We start from the raw sequence: 26036 nt of genomic DNA on the forward strand, positions 1-26036 counted from the left end.
CAAAGCCAAATTTGTCTCCGATGATGTAACCCAGAAGCGGCATGATGACATCACAGCCAGGTTACTCAGCGGCTAAAGGCACTGAATTTAAAAACTGTCAGTATTCAAAAATGCAGATTTCGGCATTTTGAATACATTGAAGTGCAGTGGAGTCTGGGGTCCCCCAATCCTTCTATAAAGAGTACCGGTCAGTGCCTATTACTTTCACAAGGGATGTTTACATTGCTTGGGACGGCAATAAAAGCGATCAGTTTTTTTTTTTTTTTTTTTTTTAAACTGTGCTAAAATTAAAAAAAAAAAAAAAAAAATACAAAAAAAGATGGTTGGGATGGTGCGAAAAACATGTTCCACACGTTTTCAGATGTGCTCATTGAAGAATTTTGGGATCAAAATAACACCCATCAAAGAAGCACATGTACATTTTCTGAGGTCGAGCAGCAATATTTCACCTAAATGCAAGCAGAAAAATAGAATATCATGTAAATCTGAGTGTTGAAGTGCCTCTGGAAACATACATCAAAGGTGAATGAATAGGGGCTTAGTGGCGGTTCTGACACTTCTGTATACTTGTAAAAATGTTTCAGATGAAATTACACTGCAGCCTTTTTGGGTGTAATAAAGAATTTATATTTCACCACAGAACTCCATAAGATGACATATGTAGAATGTACACATTTTGTTTTGAAAAATAAATATATTACTTGAAAGTTTTTTTGTACACTTCCCAAATAAATAGCTTGGGTAATTTGTTAGTATAGTCAGTTAAAATATTTCTGGTCTGGATCCTCCTGCACAATGCAGAATTCGTGTACCGGCGTCCTATCACTTGCTTCCCAACAGCTCCTCTCACAGGTAAAAATGAGAACTGTCCCAAACTCCAACAGTAAGTCTAAAAGGAAAAAGAAAAAACCTTTGATAAATCATACCCAGGTACAGACAAATAAAACACAATTGATGAGCAATGTTACTAGACTAGCTTACCAGTTTTAGCTCCCTGTAGCATGGTTACAAGAGCTGGCATTAACTGGAACTCAAATATTCTTCTGCCCCCACATCGTGGACATGGCGGAGGTTGGGATGTGGCATCCAAGGGGCTTATACATAAAGGTTGGCCATTCCAAGAGTATCTGAAAATAGGGGGAAAAAGGCATCTAGTATTTAAAAAAGGAAAGTGTATGGAAAAAAGCAAAGTGAGTAGAAAATTTCAAGAGAGGGGCTAATCAGCTTCTTCATCAGTTCAGTTATTGCCTGCCTCTAGGCCACCTTCTCTATACTGCTAACCAGGCATTAGGTTTTGCTTTCGTGGTTTTTAGCTACCGTATGTTCTGCATACATAAAAAAAAAAATTAAATTCAACTTACATGATGGAAAAAAAAATAAAAAATAAGGCAGGGGTCGTTTGACACCACAATAAAAGGCCAACTCCAGGAATTTGAAAAAAAATGTACCCTTGCAGCACTCCACACATGACCCAGCTCCCAAGGCACACTTCAAGGGTTAACTCCTCCTTCAGTCTAGGGGTACCGTAATAAGGAGTAATACTTACCATGTTCTTCACTCCAGCAGGGTACCTCCAGTGGTGTGAGTAATCCTGTGAAGCCTCCTCTTTAAACCACTTTATGACCACCCGCCGCAGTTATACTGGCCGTAGCTATATGTCGGTCGCGCACAGGAGGCTAGGGGGCGAGCGCGCACCGCCAGCCGCGCACTCCTGACCCCGCTCGTCAGTGGGGGAAGCCGATGCAGCGGGCAGGCAGCTCCGATTGCCACCTGACACCCGTGATTGCTCCCCACTGAGAGAGAGGAATGGTCAGCTGTTGTAAACACAGCTGACCGTTCCATCTCCCTGGAATGATCATAGAGCCCCTGTGATCCTTCTATATAGGATCACAGGTCTCTATGGTCATTTCACAAGCCACGCCCCCCCACAGTTAGAATCACTCCCCTAAGCTCACATTTAAACCCCTTCCCTGCCAGTGTCATTATTACACTAACAGTGCATATTTTTAGCACTGATTACTGTAGTAATGTCACTGGTCCCCCCAAAAGTGTAAAAAAAATGTCAGTCAGGGGTCCGATCTGTCCGCCGCAAAGTCGCAGTCCCGCAAAAAATCCCAGAATGCCGCCATTACTAGTAATAAAATAAAAATGACATAAATCTTTCCTGTAGTTAGTAGACGCAATAACTTTTGCGCAAACCAATAAAAATACGCTTATTGTGATTTTTTTACTAAAAATATGTAGCAGAAAACAAAATTGGCCTAAAATGTTAAAAAAAAAAAATTTGATTTTGATTTTCTTGGGAATGTTCTATAACAAAATGTGAAAAAAAAAAAAAAAAAAAAATTTCCGTATTGTCGCACTTTTTTAGGTTTAGAAAAAAAAAAAAAAAACACAGGTGATCAAATACCACCAAAAGAAAGCTCTATTTGTGGGGAAAAAAAAAGGACATCAATTTTATTTGGGTACAGCGTCGCACGACCGCGCAATTGTCCATTAAAGTAACGCAGTGCCAAATCGCAAAATATGGCCTGGTCATTAAGGGGGCAAATCCTTCCGCTCCAGAAGTGGTTAAGGTGCTCCTGGCTGCACTTGGCACTGCTGCCTCCTCCATGATTTATTAGCCCTGCACTATACCTGCCAACAACAAGATGACCCACAGACTGGTACGCCTGGAGGGAGAGGTGGAGAACACTGGAGTGGGGGTAACTTAAACAATATCCTTATTCTCCAAAAATCATCCACAAACATTCACTACCTAATGGCCCTGTAATGTACTTTCAAGTAATGATTTTTCTGCCTCCTTGTGTCGTCTGTTAATGCCAATAGCTCTCCTTTACCCTCACACTTCTGTTTGTTTGGTATGAGCAGTGCACATTAGTTGTATTCATGTACACTGCTCTAGGCACACTACAATCCTGTAGCTCCTAGTCCAGTTCAGAAGTGAGCATGAGAGGGTGGCTAAATTCCTACATACAGTGGGAGGAAGTTGGATCACAGCAGCAAAGGAATGTGGAGATTTGGAGGCAGATGAGAGCAATAGAAGTTACTTTTCTGAGTTAAGGATACTTAATGGAATATATAGATTTATTTTTATTTATTTTTTAAATGAAAGTTTAGTGCCACTTTAAATTTGCAGCATTGCATCTTTCCCTAGACTTAAACTGGTTGTAAACCTCAGACATGAAATATAAACAAAGCATTTCCCTCTATAGTGTGTGCTTGTCTCAATGAAGAGCACTAAGCCCCTGTTTACACTGATTTGACATGTCTTGCAATCTGACAGGTCCAAATTGCATGACAAGTCGCACCCCATTGTTGGCAATTGAGCTGTTAAAAATCGGTGTGATGTGGACATTGTGGTGCCGCACTAATTTGAAAAAGAAGTACCTGCATGAAGTCACACTGACATGCGGCTTTGAAATCGTACAATTTCAAGTTGCGTGATTTCAAAATTAGATTTAGAGTGAACTGGGGCAAAGTGTAATTTCTGTCTGCTGCTCCATTCCTCTGCTATCAGCATGAATCACTTCTGACAAGTTTTCCTGACACCAAGAGAAAAAAGGTGACAGAGGAGGGATCTCCAGCTGATTGACAGCCTCAGATCTGTTCCTGTGTAAAGAAAGGTGTGTACCTTTCCGTCCAATCGGCTCTCAGAGCTCCCCTGAGCTCTGCGGTGTGTAGCATCAGCTCCCTGCCCCCTTTTTCTGACAGCTTAGACAAGCTTTATAAATTATGTACTTTGAATGGATGTAGAGAGAAGAGAAGACTGCAGATAGACAGGTACAACTTATGTAGGAGAATTTGTTTCATCTTTGTAATACCTGCGGCCAGTCACTTCATTGGGTATAGTTAAGAATTTACAGCCACTTTAAGGAGCATTAAACCCTTGCATTTGAGAGGGCACTGGAAGGGTCTAATCACTTGGAGATGGGCTTTAAAATGATCCCGTGTCCCTTTGTGTTCTGTCCACAAAACCTGGTTTGATTTGAAAGGCAAGTTACTTGTGTTGTTATCTGGATTTGAAGTCAGTACTGCAACTTCATGTGCAATATCACTATCCCCGTCTAAGGATGTGTGACCCCGGCATTTCTGGCTACTCCAAAGGTAAATAACCTGAGAATTTGTTGTTGGCAAGGAGCGATCTTCTTTAGGAACTTGTAGAACATCAGGTCCCGACTCTCCAGGTCACTCTTCTCATATTTCTCACCCACTCCTTTCACTTCACAGCTGCAGAACAATAACATGACATTTATAGGAATGATATATTTGATGGTGATCAAAATTACTGCTTGTGTATCCAATGACAATGCTGCTACATATCTGTACATTATTTGAACAAATCAGCCAGTCGGCTGGCTCTCTCCTCCTCCCCTCCCTCCTGACGTCAGTGCGGGGGGTGGGGGGACTCTCAGCCGCTGTCAGATCGGGAGAGGGGAGAGCCGGCCGGTCAGAAATCAGGTATGTAGCGCCATTTTATTATTAAAGCACAGGAACACTTGTCATTCGCAAACCGGGACATTTGTAAACATAAAAAAGTGGCTTAACAACCACTTTAAAAATATCCAAGGGCCGGGTGGGACTCAAGCACCCGGGGGATCCCCCGAGAGGTGGCGTCTGGCTCAGGGTCATTGCTGAGTCCATTCAGAGATGGTCAGCAGGGAGTCTCTATCACCTCTATCAAACCAGTGGGAGGGAGGAGAGAGCCACACAGGGGGACACTTCCTGCCAATGCCTCCACTTCTCCCCCGTCCTCTCCCCCTCCTTCCACGATCCACCCCATCTACTGCCCTAACCCGCCCCTTTCCTCCCTTCACCAGGCTTACAGCGCACCACCCCCCCTCAATCAGAAACACACGTTAAACCTGCAGGTTGCCCAGCTGACCCCCCCACCACCACCATTCTAGCCGCCACTGAGGCTGACAACAGCCCAGGCGCCAGGCCGCATTTTCTATTTGCCATGGCTACCTGGCGCTTGGGATTTGTCAAGCCCTGCATTGGGGTGTCATCAGTAGATCACATTGTCTGTTCTTCCAACCCACTATATACTCTATACAATTTCTGAGGTCTGTAGATCCAGAGAAAAGCAAAAAAAAAAAAAAAAAAGGTTCAACAGACATCTGGGACACTAGAAAAAAAATATATCTTTGATATGGTCATTGGTTTCACACTGGATCCAAAAATAAAATAAAAAAACTGCATACAAAGAAATATATATGCAGTAACTTTCCCCGGCTCGCCCACCAAGCCAAGAGTACACAGATGGCTGGCATAACAAACAGACTTTGATTGATAGGCCATACTACAGGTATTTATGTAGGTAGAATAGCCGGCACATACCTGCAGCTTTCTCCAAGGCCTTGTCCTTACATCCAAATCCTAAGTCACTCTGACAAACAAACTTACAATTGCCACTGCCTCCCATTTCTTCACACATTTCTTGGCCCATCATGTAATGGAGGCCGTACTGGCACACAGAAGCAGAGAGGGGTTGGCAAGCTTTGGGACCAAATGCAGCTTTGAGTTTGTACTGTATATCTGCAGTATTTTTAGCTTTCAGAGTCACTTTAAAATCCTGCTGTATAGAAATTTGGGGCCCTATGTTGTCTTGCCTGTGTAAATAAATAGCATAGGTAGTGACATTAACTAACCAATTAAAGGGAGGTCTGAAAAGTAAACCTATGCAGTTCACAAATCAAATAACTGGAAATTATATACAGTATATAGATACTAAAAAACTAGTTAATAAATGCAATAATGCATGAAGGTACCTGAAGGAGCAAGACTATAGAAACAAACAAGTATCTCTCTTTCACACACCTTAAAGGGGTAAGTTCTGCTTTCTGTCCTCCTCTGCCACATTATAATTTATGTTAGGGGAAGTGGATCCCCAGTTTTAATAGGTACCCACTCCTAGTGATCCAAGTGAAAGTTCAGCCCCCCCCCACAGTCTTCTAGGATACATCAGAGGTCCCAGAAGTCCACGGGATAATTTACACAGTGCAGCTCACGCATGTGCAGCGGGAAGCCGGCTGTGAGGCCACAAGGAGTCACAGCTAGCTTCCCGTAGCAAACATAGTGGGGCCGAAGGCCCAAAGACTGGTGAGGAACCGGAACAGGTGAGGACAGCGCTGGATCCCTGAACAGATCCTCTAAATTAAAGTCAGCAGCTAGAGTATTTGTAGCTGCTGACTTATTTTTTTATTTCTAGGGGGGAGGATCCTCTAAGACCTGGCAAGAACCAAATGTGAAATGCTTTAGGGCTCTTTCACACGGGCGATCTGATCAGATCCGCCTGTCAGTTTTTTTAGGCGGATCTGATCGGATCCTCCATGCAGCTCTATGGGGCAGCGGATGTCAGCGGAGACACCTCCGCTGACACCCGCTGCCATCCGTTTCCGATCCTGTCCGTGAAATCTGGACGGATGGAAACCCTATTTTTCCATCCGTTCAGTGATCGGATTGGATCGGATGAGAGCGGACAGGTGGTCCGCTCTCATCCGATCTCCCATAGAGGGCAGCGGGGGCTGAGACACCTCCCTCTCCGCTCTGCAAGCGGAGACGGAGCTGTCATCCGCCCGGCTCAGTGGGGATCGCGGATCGATCCCCGCTGAGCAACACGGATCCGCCTACGGAGGCGGACTGTGTGAAAGAGGCCTTACTCTCTCTAGCCAAAACATTTTTTTTAGTTTGGTTTAATATAGACTGGAAAAAGCTAAACCGCTGTTAAGATGGCGTAGAGGTTGGTTTTCCACTGGAAATATTTAATCTTTCTATCTCTCCTGGTGTGAAACCAGCAGAAAGGTTGATGGCAAATAAAAATTTTACAACTTCTGCTGGAACAGCAGGAAAGGGAAAAATCTTCCAACCGGTGACACCATTTCCCATGACAACCATCTAAAATGGGACTTCCACTTTCTGCTGTGTCTCCAGGACAGGAAGTGAAGGGAAATCTCCAAAACAGGAAGCATAAAACATAACCTGTCTACAGTTTTAACTGTTACCTACCCCCTCCAAAAGTAATGAAAAAAAAAAAAAAGTTAGCTAGAGATTATAAATGCACACAAAATGTGTCACCTCTCCGACTCCTCCACAGAGGATGCCTCTCTTTTCTCATATTCCTGTAGCAGCCGACGGGCATGATGCAGATCTGCGTCCCATTCACACTCTTCCTCTTCTGCCACTGCTATATAATAGGATCGAAAGATGTCACTAGAGTCACTAGACTGTACCGTCTGAGACACATCAGAGAGTGAAAGGTTCTGGAGCTGGGATGTCCAGTCTATAGCTGGGCTTTCTGTAGGGTCCCTTGTTCCATGTGATACTGCAGGTGCTATCAGTGATTCAGCTATATTGTCATCCATTCCCCAGTTATCAGCGTCGTCACACCAGTCTGTAGTGACCATCTTGTTTTCCTGGACAGAGAAATCTAATTGTAACTATAGGAGCCATTCAGCATAAGCTTGTAGCAAACAATGAAGCTCTTGAATACCTGCTGTGATGAGACGTCTGTGACTTGTGGCGTATGTCCTTCAAGGCTTTGGGATCGTAACGCCACCCAACTACATGCAAAATAAAAAGAAAGACAGGACAACAAAAGCACAGGGAAAAAAAAAAAAAGCGACAAAGTGAGAAAGAGTGATGAAGCAAGACAATATAAAGAGCGCAAAAAAAAAAAAAAAAGCATTACAGTGAACAATAATGCTTCAAATTCAGCTGTTGCAAAACTACAATTCACATGAGGCTTTGCAAGGCTGACAGTTTCAAGCATGACTCCCATAGGCAGAGGCATGATGGGACTTGTAGTTCCATAACAGCTGGAGGGCCATCAGTTTGAGACCATGCTCTAGAGCAGTGGTTCTTAACCTGGGTTCGATCGAACCCCAGGGGTTCGGTGAGTCAGTCTCGGGGGTTCGGCGGAGGTCAAGACACACCCGACTCATATGATTCGTGATGACACGCCCCGCTCATTGGCTGCAGGTGATCAGGCAACATCACTTGGCCTATCTGTGCTGCAGGGAATTTGGCGCGCCTAGTAGTCGAATTGTAACTGTCGTGATGGTACGTCGTGTGATTTCTTTCTTAATATTTTAATCCCTTCATACTAGCTATGTCGAGCAAAAAAAGAAAGTGGTTGGACCAATATGTACAATATGGATTCAGATGTATAACGGAACGTGATGGGAGTCAGCGTCCTAACTGCATGATTTACAATGCCAAGTTGAGCAATTCTAGTCTAGCACCGGCAAAACTAAGAGAACACTTCCTTAAGCTGCATGGAGATGGAAAATACAAGAACACAACGCTCGCTGAATTCAAGCTGAGGAGAGCCAGATTCGATGAAAAGGCTAGTCTGCCTGTTCTCGGCTTTGTACCCATCAACAAACCGATCCTCATAGCATCGTACGAAGTTGCTTACCTGATCGCAAAGCAGGGCAAACCACACACCATTGGTGAAACACTCAAAAAACCAGCTGTGTTTTGAATTTGAAAAAAATCATATTTTATTTTTCCAATTAAGAAGGGTTCGGTGAATGCGCATATGAAACTGGTGGGGTTCAGTACCTCCAACAAGGTTAAGAACCACTGCTCTAGAGAGTACAGCAAAAAACATTGAAAAAGTGTGGATGTGGATTATATTGTTTAAAGTTGTTTTAAAGGCTGAAGGTAAAAAAATCTTCAGTCTGCAGCTCCCACTTCAGCCCCCCTAATACTTACCTAAGCCCAATCTCAATCCAGCGATGTGCACGAGACCCGAAGCTCTCCCTCCTAATTGGCTTGAGATGTAGCAGCTGAGATTTGCATGAGACCCAAGGCTCTCCCTCCAGATTGGCTTGAGATAAAGCAGCTGAGATTTGCATGAGACCCGAGGCTCTCCCTCCTAATTGGCTTGAGATGTAGCAGCTGAGATGCAGCAGCAGAAGCCATTGGCTCCCGTTCTGTCAATTACAGCCAGGGAGGGGGGGTTGGCTGAGCCACGCTCTCTGTCTTATGGATGCAAAGAGATGGCTCAGAAGTGAGCATACACAAGTGCCCCCACAGCTAGTGGCTTGCTATGGGGGCACTCGGCAAGGGGGAGGGGCCCAGAGCCCCGCTGGGGAACCTGAGCAGAGGAGGATTGTGGCTGCTCTGTGCAAAACCACTGCACCGAGCAGGTAAGTATAACATGTTTGTTGTTATTTTTTTTATTTATTTTTTATAAAAATGTTTCATTTACAAATCACTTGAATTCTGAATAGAAAAGGTTTAGCAATTCAAAGAAAAATTAGCCAGTATTTTTAGCGATCATTAAAGGCTGCGTTCACTTTTTGGGGGCAAAAAAATAAAAAATGCACTTTGCAGAAAAAGAAATGTGCATTTAATATATTTTTTTCCTCAGAAGCCTAGAAAGCATTGCACCCGAGATCAGTAAATCAGGGATGCAATGTCAGGATCCTGCAGTCAAGCCCTGCAGCTTTCAGGTTTTTCCTTTGATACCGGCTGACTGTTTACAAGTTGCAGGGCTTGTGAATGAACTATGCGAGTGCTCATTAGCGACCTGGCATTGAGAATTACAAGCTGTCAGCTGCAATGGATTATGGTACTTGTAGCTCCCTCATTCACAGATCACTGTGAATGAATGAATGAATGAATGACGCAGCCATGTGGGCGGAGCCCCGCACAGCCATACAATTTTCAAAATGTGACAGCAGGTGCAGGTAGAAGAACCCCCGCCAGCCGTCACAGGGAGGGGAGGGATCGGGGGTGCGCGGGGCAAATCTAGAGCATGTTACAACTGAATTATGGGGCTAACAGGTAACATGCTCTGAAAAATCTTTAAATTTTGAGATGCTGCATGGTAGATCACATTCACCTATTTAGAAGAGCTTAAAAACACAAATTTGTAGCTGGATAGCACAGCAACTAAAGCAGGCCATACACATACAAAACTGATTTTTGAACAAAATGTTCTTACTAGCATTTGTACGAAAATTCTCAGTTCATTCGATGACTTTAAGAATGTCCTTCAAAAATACTTCAAAATGTAATTTGCTTTTAACAATCGATTCTGGAGTGAATGGACTTTCTGAACAAAAACCGCATTCACTATCAGAAAATTTTCCATTTGTGAATTTTCCATTCTGCTCCTTTCCAATTTTCTGATCACTGCGGTTAAAAATGAACACTGATTTGACTCCACTCACGATTACAAAAATCGAACAAACTTTTTTAAAACAAATAATTCTGAATGAAATTCTCACTTGGCAGCTCACCGTTTTGGGAGTTTGTCTTTATTTAATAAAAATATTGTAAAAGAAATAAAAAAAAAAAAAAAATATTGGTGCAACCCTAGAAAAATAATGCTAATTTTTGGATAAAGCAGGAAGGACGACCTCCTTTCAAGATTTCATTGTGCCACTTACAGAAAATTAGTTTTCAAAGGGTATTACCTTTCAGGTTTCCCCCAGCAGGACTTCCTTCTGCATGCAAATACATGGATGACACGGTGGAAGAGAGAGCCCTCCAGGGGGCAGTATACCTGTACAACATGGCACAGGGGAGCGGAGCACAGAGGACAAGCAGGAAAGCAGAGCGTCACATGTGGCGGTGGGTCCTGTCGAAGAAATAAAATGATACGTAGTAATATCAAACATTTTTTTTTAAATATCGTCCAATAAAGAAATGTTTTTTTCAAACAGGAATGAATAATGTCTGAAAATGCTGCACACAGATCTGTTCCCTCTACCTCTAACTGTGCGCAAAGTCTGACCGCTTTACAAACTTAGGCCTCACGCACACAGAGGGTCTGCCCACTTCCCCTAGATTCTTGCCAGAAGCGGTTTTGGCAGAAAGACGCTTGAAGCTTGTAAACGTGCCTCGGTTGCGTCAAGCACTTAGGCATTAATTCATTTCAATCGCCAGAATAAATTCTTATTGTGGCCAATGAAATGAATTAATGCTCAAGCGCTTAACGTGCGTTAACGCGGAGTTCCACCCAAAAGTGGAACTTCCGCTTTAAGTACTCCTGACCCCCTGACATGCCACATTTGGCATGTCATTTTTTTTTGGAGGGGGCGGGTACCAAGATTTGACAGGTACCCGCTCCTACTTCTGCTCGGACTGCCTAGGCGGCTTGACCAGAAGAAGTTCTCCTCTCCCCCTCCCTCCCTGGGACAAGTCACCGGTCCAAGTCGATTGCCCCACCATTCAGGACGTGCAGCACGACTCGCGCATGAGCAGTGCGCACCCGGCTGTGAAGCCAAAAGCAGCCGGGTGCCCACACTAGTGATGCCAGTGCCAGGGAGAGGAGAGAGAGAACCAAGGCTTTGGTAGGCGCATTGCTGGATCCTGGGAAATGTGTGTGTTTATTAAAAGTAAGCAGGTACGCTTTTTGTAGCTGCTGACTTAATAAACCCAGAAATGGCTGGCGCTCGGCTTTAACGCACCTCACGTATTTCTTCTGTTGAAACTCGGCTGCTCCTAGACACGCTGGCAGCGCATTTTCTTTTCTGCCTCTAAACGCCTATGTGGGCATGGACATATAGTCCAGGGCTTAACAAATTTGCTTTGAATCTAAGAGGCAGCTAAAAAAGTTAGGAGTCAGTTTTTTTGTAACTAACAAATTTTAGGGATTTAACATGTCCCCGAAGGTGAACCTATTCTTTAACCCTTACATGGCCAGAGCCGTTTTTTGCACACAATTAGAAAATCATTTTAGGCCTAAAGATTACATAAAACCCTCAAACACGATATATTTTCTGAAAGCAGATACCCTAGCAGGGATCGCCAAACTACGACCCTCCAGCTGTTGCGAAACTACACATCCCATGAGGCATTGTAAAACTCTGACATTCACAGACATGACTAGGCATGATGGGAATTGTAGTTCGTAAGCAGTTTGGAGACCCCTGCCCTAGAGAATAGTGGTTGCTCCATTTTTTAAGTTCACAGGGTAGGACCGGAAAATTTCAAAGAAAACACGCGCACGCACGCACACACTAAAAGTTTATTTAGGGGGCACAAAAATGCAATAAAATTACCCAATTTTTTTATAAAATAGGAATGTACAATGTATATGTAAAGTGCTGCGTAAATTGAGGGCGCTAAGTGAAAATGTCCAAATTGGGCACAATTAGCCATTTTCCCTCCCAGTTGTCATGTGACTTGTTAGTGTTCCAAAGTCTCAGGTGTGAATGGGGAGCAGGTGTGTTAAATTTGGTGTTATCGCTCTCATACTGGCCACTGGAAGTTCAACATGGCACCTCATGGCAAAGAACTCGGAGGATCTGAAAAAAAGAATTGTTGCTCTACATAAAGATGGCCTAGGCTATAAGAAGATTGCCAAGACCCTGAAACTGAGCTGCAGCACGGTGGCCAAGACCATACAGTGGTTTTAAAGGACAGGTTCCACTCAGAAAAGGCCTCACCATGGTCGACCAAAGAAGTTGAGTGCACGTGCTCTGCGTCACATCCAGAGGTTGTCTTTGGGAAATAGGCATACTAGTGCTGCCAGCATTGCTGCAGAGGTTGAAGGGGTGGGCGGTCAGCTTGTCAGTGCTCAGACCATACGCCACACACTGCATCAAATTGGTCTGCATGGCTGTCGTCCCAGAAGGAAACCTCTTCTAATGATGCACAAGAAAGCCCACAAACAGTTTGCTGAAGACAAGCAGACTAAGGACATGGATTACTGGAACCATGTCCTGTGGTCTGAGGAGGCCAAGATAAACTTATTTGGTTCAGATAGTGTCAAGTGTGTGTGGTGGCAGCCAGGTGAGGAGTACAAAGACAAAGGTGTCTTGCCTACAGTCAAGCAAGGGAAGGGGTTAACACTAGGGGTGATCAAGGGGTTAAGTGTGCTCCTAGGGAATGCTTTCTAACTGTGTGGGGGGGATGGATGAGCTTGAGGAAAAGAGACATCTGTGTTTCAGCTTAGATGAAATACAAGATCTCTCTCTGCCGCTGTGACAGAACAGTGATCGGCCTTGATTACATAGGCAGACGGCCGTTCCGTCTATTCCTCTGCGGCCTTCGCGGCCACTGATTGGCTCCCGCTGTGCCCCCGAGAACCCCTGCATAAAATCACTTACCTATACTTGATTTTGCACAGCCGAGCCACCCTGCCGCATATACGGTGGGAGGTCCGGAAGTGGTTAAACATGTCAGTACCCTATATTTTCCATAGGCGACACTTTAAAAGTATAATTATTGCCCTACTTCCAGCATGCACGGCATCAGGCATCGGCACCCCACCGCATATGTTTGTATGTGCATATATGTGGAGGTGGGAGGCTTTTTTTTTTTTTTTTGTGCTTCGGTGTAACTAATTTTTTACAATAAAAAAAAAAAAAAAATTATTTATATATATATATATATATATATATATATATATATATATATATATATATATATATATATATATATATATATATATATATATATATATATATATATATATATATATATATATATATATATATATATATATATATATATATATATAATTTTTTTTTTTTTTTTACCTTTTCCTATCACCTATGTGATTATTTTTTATTTTTTTGGGGTCAGGATCTCTTTAGTGAAACATCCCGGGTCCTAGAGACCCTGCATGTCTCCTCTGTGCCCCACTGAATGTAATGGAATGCACATGGCACTGCATTAAATTCTTGCCTAAGGCGGGGAAACTGTCAACGGGGCCCGGAACTCACACGTCACTTCCGGCTCAACAACTAGGAAGGGAGAAGAGCGGACTCTCTAACCCCCCCCCCCCCCCGCTTCTCTACCCAGCGGCACCCACTATGCCAATCCCGCAGAGCCCAGGATACACAGCGGGAGGGGCATGCCCAGGGGTGTGCAGCATAAGGGTGGCAGCACAGGTGCCAGGTCGAAAGGCGGTTTAACCTTAAAGTGCGTAAGGGGTTCTTCACTGTAAGAGCGGTAAGGATGTGGAATTCTCTTCCGCAAGCAGTCGTATCAGCGGGGAGCATTGATAGTTTCAAAAAACTATTGGATGGACACCTTAAAGACCACAACATACAGGGGTATACAATGTACGGTTAAAAGCAAACACACACACATCATAGGTTGAACTGGATGGACTTGTGTCTTTTTTCAGCCTCACTAACTATGCAACTATGTAACTATGAAACTTCTGGTCGCAACAGTGACCTGGCGCCTGGGGTTTGTTGAGCCCTGACATAGGCTAACATGCAGAAAAAATTAAAATAAAAAGAGACCGCCAGATGCCCCTAACAGCCACATTAAAAACATTCAGTGTGCATGAGGCCGCTAAACTGAAGACTGTGAGCTGGCAGGCTACTGCCACAGAAGAGACATGCGATGATAGCCTGCAGAGACATTTTCCACATTCAAACTGCAAAGACTATAGCCTGAGAACATTTGTTTTTTTTTGTTTTTTTTTATTATTATTCGTATAAAACAAAATTCATATGCAGTTTCAATACACAGAGCTACAAAATTTTCTTTTAATACACCCACCCATTACCATTTTACCAGCCCATTCATTATCTTTGATAGAAGAACTGATCACTCACCGGCAGCCCACCTATCTTGCTCACATCCCAGGAGGAAGATTTATCTTCTAAAGCTGCATCTTTAAATCCCAGGAGGACCTTCTGCTCACTGGAGAGCGCCATCACTTCAGACAGCAGTGAAGCCACATTTGCCAGAAATCTGCGCCGTCCATTTATCAGCCAGAAACCGAATCACACTGCAGGGAAATCAAATAATTAGGAGATGACCAAAGCAGCAATAGCGTGCGATTCTTACCATGTGTATATAAAATGCAAAAGTAGAATGATACACGGCAATGGACGCTAAAACTCAGATTCATTCTTTTCTACTAATAAAAAAATGTCTATAGCACAGAAGTCCAACTTTATTCAAAATTACTTTTTTTTTTTAAATTTACAACGGAGTGGAGTAGAAGAACTTCTGTCTGATTGTTATTGCTGTGTGCAATCAGATTGGGGTGAACGCCCCTCATTTTCTGTCCTGCAGCCAACACCACAAGAAATCGCACATCACTGAGACACACGGAAAGGTTAGAACCTTTGTCAGGTTTACTCCAAGCTATTTACACTTCTGTTGCTCTCCATCAGAGATCTCCCACGGTTAGTCCTTGTGATGTCTTAGAATGGGGACAGGAAGTCAGGGTAAATCTCCATAATAAGGACAGAGAACAGTAAAACCTGACAGAGCCTCTAACCCTCACCTGTTCTTTTCAAAAGGAAAAAAAAAAAAACAGTTGCTACTGCTCTCTGAAAAGAGACCCATGGTATATCGCTTTTCAGAGGGCGAGAGTTGCTTCCTGAATGTGGTTTTTTTTTTTTTTTTTGGTACTGAAATTGACCTCAATGAGGGAGTTTGACTGACTGAACCACCTGTCAAACTCTGCAAGCAAGTTATAGTGGTTCGAACGCCTACATTTTTTTTTATTTTAATGCAATAAGGTAAAAAAAAAAAAAAAACTTCTGTGTCTAGGATCCCCCCCCCCCCTATACTTACCCGAGCCTGATCTTAATCCAGCGCTGTGCATGAGAGCAGCTCTCTCCCTCCTCACTGGGCAGATTAATAGCACTGGTGCATTGGGTCCTGCTGCTGTCAATCAAATCCTGTGATGAGGGAGTGGGGGCGCAGGTCTGAGCCTACACTAGTGCTATGGGGGAACTCGGCAGAGGGGAGGAGCCAGGAACGCCAGCAGGGGGACTGCAGAAGAAAAGGATTGGAGTTTCTCTGTGCAAAACCATTATACAGAACAGGCAAGTTTTATTGGGAAAACGTTAAGGCTCGGTTCACATATATGCGATGCGGGAACCCTGAGAATCCACTGCAAGTTCCCACATCGCATTCAAATCGCAGGCAGTTCACACTGCCATATGCAAATCGCTGGGGGTGTCAATACAAGGTTAACGACACCCCCAGATCAGTTCGCACATCACAGTGTGAACTGTCTGTTCGGACGAATCGGATCGCATTGGCGTGAACACCCATGTCATCCGATTCTGCTGCGGACCCAAAAAAGGGTCCTGTGCGTGTTCTGTCCGAATCCGATGCAAATTCAGCCATACAATCTGTATGGCTGAATTCGCATCGCACAGACATTGCATGTGATTTTCAGAGCAGTGCGCTCCGAATCACATGCAATGTCTGTCATCACTATAGTGTGAACTGGGGCTAAAGCTTTACAATCACTTTAAGGCCCCTTTCACACTTGTGTGACTTGTCCTGCGATTTGGGAATGCAAAGTCGCATGACAAGTCGTACTCCATTATTTCCAATGAGTACCGTTCATATCTCTACGACTCCAAGTTGTAATGACTTCAATGTAGTACCTACACTACTTTGGGCCAATTTTAATGCGTTTTGAGGTCTATAGACATTGCTTCAAGTCCAGTCAAAATTGCGGGTAAAAAAAAACGCTGCAAGGTCGCACAAGTGTGGAAGGGGCCTTAATGTGTATTACACTGCTCAGCTGCAATGTTAGGATTTAGGTGGCCGGTTGGGGTGAAAACATCGATAACCCCCCCCCCCAATTTTTACCAGCTCTTCACAATTTATGGACACATTATTGGAGCCCCCACCTCTGAACACTCTACAGGACACTCTTTTTAAAGTATGTATGCAAATCACTGCCGGTACATAGGGATGAGCTCAGGCATGTGCTGATCCTCGTCAGAACCCACCTGAGGGATCCTGCTGGGAAGCTGTCACTGTACTGGGCCAATCATATGCAGCCGAGACAATACCTGCCCTGCAGCCTCTCGTATGCCTGCTGGCTGTATACGTGGGATGGGGAATGCCTCAGCTACTTCTGATTGGCCCAGTACTGTGACAGCTTTCATGACGAGGATCGGCACACACCTGAGCTCATCCCTATTTACCAGCAGTGATGATGTCAGGTATGTTTGAACAAGAATCTGAACCCTCGTGAGCTATCTACCAGGAAACTTTCAGTGCCAATTGCCAATCATAGGTGGATTAGACAATGTCACCCACCACCAGGCCCCCGCCCCCCCCCCCCCCCCCCCGCCCCGCTGTCAGTTCTGGCAGCTTCCTAGCAGGATTGCCCAGACTTCAAACGCTCCCAAGTTCATCTCTATTACCAGCTGTGCTCCTGTACTGTCACCATACCGAATGCTCACCCAATTAAAGTGATTTTTAGAGAAGAGAGAAAGAGAGAAAGAGAGAAAGAGAGAAAGAGAGAAAGAGAGAAAGAGAGAAAGAGAGAAAGAGAGAAAGAGAGAGAGAAAGAGAGAGAGAAAGAGAGAGAGAAAGAGAGAGAGAAAGAGAGAGAGAAAGAGAGAGAGAAAGAGAGAGAGAAGAGAGAGAGAGAAAGAGAGAGAGAAAGAGAAAGAGAGAGAAAGAGAGAATCCTGCAGTAGAGAAGGTTTTCATCTTCATGCATACAGAAGAAGTTGAAATTCCAGACGCTTTTTTTTTTACGCTCCCCGTTACTTATTACATTTTCAGTAATCATCAAAAGTAGTTTTTTTTTTTCCTTATACTATTCACCTTTTTTTTTGTCAGTCTACAAGGTCCATGTCCGCTTGCCTCGCCACGGCAATCATGTCCAGCCACCCATTGGCTCCTGGGTTAGAAGTATCATCAATCCCAGAAGTCAATGACAATATAAGCACCATTTTTAAATAGGACAGCCGGTCTGCTGTTGCTACGGTTACTGCAGCGCCAGCGGAGAAGGGATTGGCAGCAGCGGCAACAGCAGTATTTTGATTGAAACAAACAGCAGGATTGTGGCGCTGCAATACAATCAGTGTGCCGCGCTTTGTACGCAATGCACATGTGTGAGACCAGGGAGGTGCATGCTGGGTAGCCAGCAGCACTGTATCCTGGAAGGAGCAACGAGTGAGCTTCAGATGTCCACACTAAAGACGGGAGCGGGCATGCTAAAGAGATAAAAATAAGTTGTAAAAAAAAAAAAAAAATTATATATATATATATATATATATATATATATATATATATATATATATATATATATATATATATATATATATATATATATATATATATACACATACATACATACACACACACACAATCAAGAAAGGGAACCTAGCACATATTCTGGAATGTATTGCATAAGATGAGACCATTGTGGGGGTGTTTTTTAGAAGAAAAAAAAAACAATTTGGCTAGAACTCACTTTCAGTGAGGCTTTAGAACCACTTTAACCACTTGCTGACCGCCCTATAGCACTTTGAGGTCGGGTTCACATATGTGTGAATTGGATGCTGTTTTCACCACATCCAATTCACATGAGATGCGAGTATGACCGGCTCTCAATGGAGCCAGTTCACACAAGTCGAGGGCGACCACAGTGCGAATTTCAGAAGGGTCTTGTGTGTTTTTGGGTCCAGCTCAGGCAAAAATTAAGTCCTGAATTGCACCTGAACCAGTGAATAGAAACGCACAGAACCCCAGCCTGGAAAGCGTGGCTGCACACATGTGAACCCCGCCTTACTGTTACAGGGCAGCAGCTGTGCGCTGGAATATATGTATATATGTATATATATATATATATATATATATATATACATATACATATACACACACACACACACATATATATATATATATATATATATATATATACACACACACACATATACACACAGCTGCAAGAAAAAGTATGTGAACCCTTTGGAATGATATGAATTTGTCAATTTGTCTTACCATGGACTAATGAACAGCAAGGCTTTTGGAGATACTTTTAGAACCCTTTCCAGCTTTATGCAAGTCAACAATTCTTAAATCGAAGGTCTTCTGAGAGCTCTTTTGTGCGAGGCATCATTCACATCAGGCAATTCTTCTCGTGAAAACCAAACCCAGAACTGGTGTGTGTTTTTTATAGGGCAGGGCAGCTGTAACCAACAACTCCAATCTCATCTCATTGATTGGACTCCAGTTGGCTGACATCTCACTCCAATTAGCTCTTGAAGATGTCATTAGTCTAGGGCAGGCATCACTAAATGGCGGCCCGCGGGCCAAGTCCGGACCCAATCAGTGTTCCGTCCGGCCCCGCAGCGGTCACGCCATTTAGGATCTGTTTTTTCCCTCTGCCGCCGCCGCTGCAGCTCTGTCTTTACAGAGCTGACATCGGAGGAGCAGCGCAGTGATTCACGGAGGACGGGGGCTGGTACAGTTAACTGATTGGTAGCTAGATCTGCCCTGTATTGTAGCAACCAATCAGTTACCTGGGGCAGGTCCCGCCCTCCGTGCATCCCTTTGAGCACTTCCGATGTAAGCTGCTGTGCCTCCGATGTCAGCCACGCTGCCCTGTTTAAGGTAGGACAGGGAAGAGGCACTAATAATGTAAAGGGGGAAAGAGGGGTGATATCAAAGAGGCAGAAAAGTAAAGGAGTGATACGGAATGAAGGGGGATTGGGTTCTACAAAGGGGGTGAGGATTAGAATGTGAAGGGGGGCTGGAGACTGCAGTGTGAAGGGGGGTTTTAAAAAAAAGGAGATGAGCACAGGAATGTCTGAGGGTGCTATAAAGGGGGTGAGGACAGGAATGTTAATGGGGGGCTGGGGACTGCAGTGTGAAGGAGGGGCACAATAAAATGGGGGAGGACAGTTATGTGAAGGGGGTGCTATGAAGGGGATGAGGACAGTTATATGAAGGGGGTGCTATGAAGGGGGGGGGGGGACAGTTATGTGAAGGGGGTGCTATAAAGGGGGGGACAGTTATGTGAAGGGGGTGCTATGAAGGGGGTGAGGACAGTTATGTGAAGGGGGGTGCTATAAAGGGGGGGAGGAAAGTTATGTGAAGGGGGTGCTATGAAGGGGGTGAGGACAGTTATGCAAAGGGGGGTGCTATAAAGGGGGGGGGAGGATGATTATGTGAAGGGGGGTGCTATAAAGAGGATGAGGACAGGAATGTGAAGGGGGGCTGGGGACTGCAATGTGAAGGAGGGGTACTATAAAGGGGGCGAGAACAGGAATGTGAAGGGTGGGTGATATGAAAGGGGCTTAGAATTGCAATTTAAAGTAGGGGGTGATATAAAGGGGGGCCACTGACAAAAATGTGAAGGGCTGAGGACTGTAATGTGAAGGGGGGATGATGTACAGGGGGACTGAGAACACTGATGTAATAAAAAAAGGATTGTGGTGTGAAGGATTGTGGACTAGGTTCACATTGTTGCGTAACGCGTGTAGGCGGCCCATTTATTTCAGTGGGCTGCCTTGTAAGCAGAAACGCAGAAAAATAAGTCCCTGACCTTTTTTTTCTTTTTAATTGCGCCGTACCAAGCTACATGGTACTGTGGCATCATGTGATGTGGCACTCGTAAAGACGCGCCATGTTTGCGCATTGTGCAGAGGTTCTTGAGAGCCAAACATATGATTCGGACCTCGGTTGGAAGAAAATTTTACCTACTGGACCTTCATGAATTTTAATTCATTACCCCTGGTCTAGGGGTTCACATACTTTTTCCACCTGCACTGTGAATGTTTACATGGTGTGTTCAATAAAAACATGGCAACATTTCATTCTTTGTGTGTTATTAGTTTAAGCAGACTGTGATTGTCTATTGTTGTGACTTAGATGATGATCAGATCACATTTTATGACCAATTTGTGCAGAAATCCAGATCATTCCAAAGGGTTCACATACTTTTTCTTGCAGCTGTATACACGCGCGCACACACACACACACACACGTGATTCTGCACTTCTGCTGTGATAATTCACAGCAGAAGTAGATCTACGGGTGCTGGGCATTCAATGCCCTCTGGCGCCTGCCAAACGTCAGTAAAACAGAGAGAACAGAGATGTCTTTATAAACAAGGCATACATCTCAGTTCTGGCAGATGGGAAGGGATATATTCTGTTTCTCTGCAAAGCAGTGACTAGACTCGGTCTCTTCCCCTAGTGAAAGTAGCACACAGTGTACACAAAAACACTGGTTAGGCACACATTTAACCCTTTGATGGCCCTAGATGTTTAACCCCCTTCCCAGCCAGTGTCATTAGTACAGTGACAGTGCATATATTTTTAGCACTGATCACTGTATAAATGTCACTGCAAAGTGTATAAGGCGCTAATCATCAAAATAAAAAATTACATATTTAATTTGTGTAAAGTGTCACACGGCTGCGCCATTGTCAGAGTAACGCAGTGCCGTATCACAAAAAGTGGCCCGGTCAAGAAGGGCAGTGGTCCCCAACTCCGGTCCGCGGGGCCCACTAACAGGCCAAGTTTGCAAGATAACTAAATTACATCACAGGTGATCTCATTTGCTGCTCAGTGATTGCAGTATTCTAGTCTGCATCTCCCCAAGGTAATACTTAAAATCTGTCCTGTTATATGCCCTGAGGACCACTGATGAAGGGGGTAAACCTTCCGGAGGTCAAGTGGTTAAAATATGCCACACAGGCATGCTCAGCTATTGTCACCATCAGATAACCCATCCTGGGAGGTGACATGGCAGTTATTGGAGTGCAGGCAGTAAGAGGCTGCAGGAGATCAGCACTACCAATATTATTATACAGTATACGCAGTGCTTTACAATGTAGGGGGAGGGGGGCAGTACAATTAGAATACAGAAGGGATAGGAGGATCCTGCTCATGGAGCTTACAATCTAATTCATGGAGCTTACATTCTAATATTCTTGGAGATGACAGTTTTTTTTATAACACACAGGAGGTACAGCAGACTGTTGCTGTGTACCATGGATACATGACAAATATAATCTTTAAAGCCCCGTACACACGTACCGATGGTCGGCTTACAAATGTTCCTCTTTTCTCCCCGGGATGTCGGTGTCTGCTGAAAAGTGCAAAGACAGCACAAGGACAGCACAAGAATTTTGTCCGCCGACTGCAGAAGTGATGTCATGTAATGGTTAACTTTCCCTGTGTTTTCTATTTTCTGAGCATGCCCAGTCTTGCAAATCTGCGGTCTGTCGGCCGAATTGTGTACTGACAGGCGAACAATCGTCCGTTCTGGTGTCGGCATACAAATATTTTCATGTTTGCACGAAAGACTTTTGTCCGCGGATTGTGCGCAGACATCTGTCGGAGGCACCATACTAACACGCGTACAATCGGCAGATCCTTCGTCCACCGACGTTTGTATGCCGACGATCGGTACGTGTGTACGGGCCTTTATTCTAAATGCAGAGCTGTAGACTGTTTACCTGAAGTTTCACCTCCTTATGAGATCAGCTGCAGCTTCCATCTACCATGACCTGTGTGCAGGCCTGATCCTGACCATGTGCAGTGTGTAGCGAGTCACACAAACATCACAGCGCAACCTAACCTCCTACCACTGCCAGCCCCATCCTGATTGGAGCTCAGCTGACAGCTCTCCCCGTCTGCTTCTTCATTGACACAAAACTGGCCTATCCGGTTTGTCACCCTCCGACCAATCAGCGAGCAGTATGCAAATCCTTTCCTGCTTTTCACACGCGCTGGGCCTCGGGGAAGTGGGCGGAGCCCCTCTATTGACCCTTTCCTAGCTGCTGTGTACAGGGTGAAGGGAGAGCTGAGAGCAGATAATCCTCCTCTGTCTGTGTACTGATCGGGCACTGAGCTCACCCTGCAATACAAATGCAGCTCCACAGTTATAGTTATTTGTAATACAACAATACATTGAGTAATTTTAAAAACCCAACACATACCTTACAATCTGATTGTACAATCTCCTTTAGATCTACCAATTACTAGTGCCTGATTGGAAAAGAATTGATTGGATAGAGGGGTGTCAAACTGGGGGTCCTCCATTTGTTGCAGAACTACAAGTCCCATCATGCCTCTGCCTATGGGAGTCATACTTGTAACTGCAAAGACTCATGGGACTTGTAGTTCCACAACAGCTGGAGGGCCGCCAGAAATCCTCATTATATAGATTGAGTAGATCCAAGGTTGATTTTCATGTTGGATAGAGCAAGGAAAGGTTATATCTCGTCAGATTTATTTTCCCCATCTGTGTCCCCATTGTGGAGATTTCCCGTCACTTCCTGTCCCCATAACCAATCAGGAAATAAAAGGAAATCCCTGCAAATTAAGGGATCCCCCAGATCACCAGATCTAGTGTCCCCATTGGAAGACTTCCCCTCTATTACTGTTCCAAAAATGTGGGATTTCTCTTACTTTCACTTTCAATGATAATGGTAAACAGGACTAATAGAGAGGAGGAATCTCCCTTTCGGGGGCAGAGACAGCAAAAACAATGTACAGACGTTCTAATACCTCGCCAGATTTGCAGTACAGAGTTGTTGGTAGATCTAAGGGTGGCCATACACAGTACAATCTGATTGGACGCTCCCCATACAGCCTCGTTTTTATTTACCAAAGCTGTGTTATATGAGGACAAACTTTTCCAATCCAATCAATATCTATCCAATTGCACGGGCCCTTATATTACATGGTGGTTGGCAGATGTCAAGGAGATTGTGCAGTGTATGGCCAGGCTAATGGAGATTGTACAATCAGATTGTAACGTGTGTGGTGACTCTAAAGGCTGGTTCACACTACTGCATCAAAAACGCATGGAAAATAAGTTACATGGTTGTCAGTGACAACGTTCATACCATTGCAGTGCGTTCTAGTGAAGTCACCAAAAGTAGAACATTCTGCATTTTATCCTGCATGGAACTGCACTGGAACGCAGCAAAACGCATAAAGAACATACTGGAACACTTTGCAGCAAAAACAAAAACAGGAAACTTTGGGGAAAAAATGGAACACATTGAAAACGCATCACAAATGTGTCACAAACACACTGGAAGGCATCAAAAACGTGCATGCAGAAACATCCGGAATGCATCCAGACTGCGATTTTGTGGTGTGAACTGGCCCTGGAGCTCCATTCACACCTAGAAGATTTGAATTGTGGGCGGAATCCTGGCGATTCTGCCTGCGATTCCAAATGGCAGTAAAATGCGGGACGCGCTTGCCAATCCATTACTTCATAATGGCAACCAATCATGGCGCAATTTTGCCACGATAAATCACACTGCAATCGCATCAATATTGCAATGTGTGAAGCCAGTCACTCAGAGGGAGCAGGAGTTTTTTTTGGGTGATAGCGTTGTGCGTTGTCATTTGCGATTGAAGCGCAGTTTATTGCACAGCAATCGCAGAAAATCGCACAGAGATTGGGATGTAATAAAGAAGTAATGGCATCGCTAACGTGTCCCGCATTTTGCTGTAATTTGGAATTTCTGGCAGAATAGCGGCAATTCCACCTGCGATTCAAGTTGCCTAGATGTGAATGGAGCACAAGGCTGGGATTACATATATCCAGCTGCGGGTTCCAATCCCGGGTCCGGTGCGTTTCTGTTCACTGGTTCAGGACCCATTTATGAATCCACGGCTGCCCCAGACATGTGTGACCCGCCTCCATTGAGAGACGCTCACATTAACGGCATACAAATTCGCATATATGTGAACCCAGTCTAAGACCCCATTCGCATATAGGCGTTTCGGATTGTGGGCAGCATTGCCGCGATTCTGCCCGCAATCCCGAACCATTGCAAAACGCGGGACGTCTATGCGATTCCCGTGACTTGCAACGGCACCCCAAACGTGAATCGTGGTAAAATTGCGCAAACGGAGTCTTTCGTCCTAGTTCTTCTTTTGGGGGACAGGTGTCCTGCGATTCTGTTTGCGCCATTTTACCGCGTTTCGTCGGCTGACAATCGTGGCAAAATCGCACCGTGTTTGGGGTGCCATTGCAAGTCACGGGAATCGCACGGGCGTCCCGCGTTTTGCAATGGTTCGGAATCGCAGGCAGAATCGCGGCAATTCTGCCCGCGATACGAAACGCCTATATGTGAATGCAGCCTAAGACCCCATTAACACCTGTGCATTTTATGTGTGTTTGCATGCATGTTGCGTCTTTGGGGCGCTTTTATGAAAATGTGCATTTTATAGAGTGCAATAGTAAGGCGCCTAAAACGCACTGCACAGAAGTGAACGCACTCTAAGGCCCCATTCACGTCTAAGCTTAGTGGGAAATCGCATTCCCGCACAATTTTTTTTTTTGGGCATTATTTTTGCGCATTTATTTCCACTCGTCGCCCAAAGGGCAGCCCATTTACTTGATGGGGCGACCCTAGTCGCCACAAACACACCAAAGAAGCTCCAAAACTTTTGTATGTTTTTTTTTCACCATGCGCACGTTTGTAGCACGTTTACTGCACGGCAAAAAGCGATGCACAACACGCGTCAGCTACCAGCGTTCGGGGGCCATTACCAATTAATAACACCGCAAGCCTGACACGCATTTGCATTGCGTTTCTGAAATGCACGTCAAGACGCATATTTTCTGTGGCTTTGTCACGTGTCCCAGAAATGGCCCGGGGTGATTACAGCCTCAATCTGCGCTCACACTCATCAGTATTTCTTCCGTTTTTGCCCTACAAAAAGCGGAAGTAAAAATGCATGACCAGTCAGTTATGTTTCTAAAAGTGCTGCATGCTGCATTTTTGGTGCACATTTAAAACTGTACTAAAAACGCACCTCCCCATTAAAATACATTGAGGGCCAGTTCACACCACATGCAATCCAATGCGTTTCTTCACCAAAAACGCATCGATAGTAGGTTATATGGTTTCCAATGGCATAGTTCACACCAATGCGGTCAGTTCCAGAAAAAAAAGTAGAACATGCTGCATTTTTCTGCAATGGACTGTACTGCAATGTGATAAAATGCACCAAAAATGCACAGGAAAACACATATCCTTATTTAGGGCCAGTTCCGGATGCATTCCAGGTGCTTTTCTGCATGCGTGTTTTTTACGCGTTTTGATGCGTTGCAGTGCTTTTTGGGTGCATTTCTTTTGTGCACTTTCCCCTCTTTTTTCCTCATCTTAAATATGGTGCATTTAGGTGCATCCAGGTGTGTTTTTGATGCATTTTACCTTGTTCCAGTACAATCCAGTGCAGAAAAAGTGCGGCATGTTCTACTTTTATTCTGGAACTGACCGCACTGGTGTGAACAATGCCATTGAAAACCATATACCCTACTATCCATGCATTTTTTTGATGCAGAAAAATAAACGCAGTG

At 44.5% G+C, this 26036-nt stretch overlaps 1 protein-coding gene across 1 annotated transcript; it reads right to left on the reverse strand.

The window, feature by feature from the left end:
- Positions 1 to 611: 611 nt before the first annotated feature.
- PDCD2L (programmed cell death 2 like) lies at positions 612 to 14694 on the reverse strand. Its single transcript, XM_082270361.1, has 7 exons — positions 14535 to 14694; positions 10431 to 10594; positions 7493 to 7562; positions 7078 to 7415; positions 4117 to 4230; positions 982 to 1127; positions 612 to 889 (listed from the first exon to the last, which is right to left on the reverse strand). Exons 1-7 carry the CDS (start codon positions 14634 to 14636, stop codon positions 759 to 761), a joined length of 1065 nt encoding a protein of 354 aa, XP_082126487.1. The 5' UTR covers positions 14637 to 14694; the 3' UTR covers positions 612 to 758.
- Between the last annotated feature and the right edge of the window lie 11342 nt (positions 14695 to 26036).

Source organism: Pelophylax lessonae, assembly GCF_965119305.1.
Source record: "Pelophylax lessonae genome assembly, chromosome: 10".
Classification (NCBI taxonomy): Eukaryota; Metazoa; Chordata; class Amphibia; order Anura; family Ranidae; genus Pelophylax; species Pelophylax lessonae.

Bases quoted from the DNA above. Each gene is read 5' to 3' on its own strand.
- PDCD2L (XM_082270361.1), bottom strand. From the start codon at position 14,636: ATGGCGCTCTCCAGTGAGCAGAAGGTCCTCCTGGGATTTAAAGATGCA. The intron at 4,231-7,077 runs GTGACACATTTT...ATTGTTCTGCAG, and splicing joins TCTGTGGAGGAGTCGGAGAG to CTGTGAAGTGAAAGGAGTGG. The intron at 890-981 runs GTAAGCTAGTCT...TTTTCCTTTTAG, and splicing joins GCTACAGGGAGCTAAAACTG to ACTTACTGTTGGAGTTTGGG.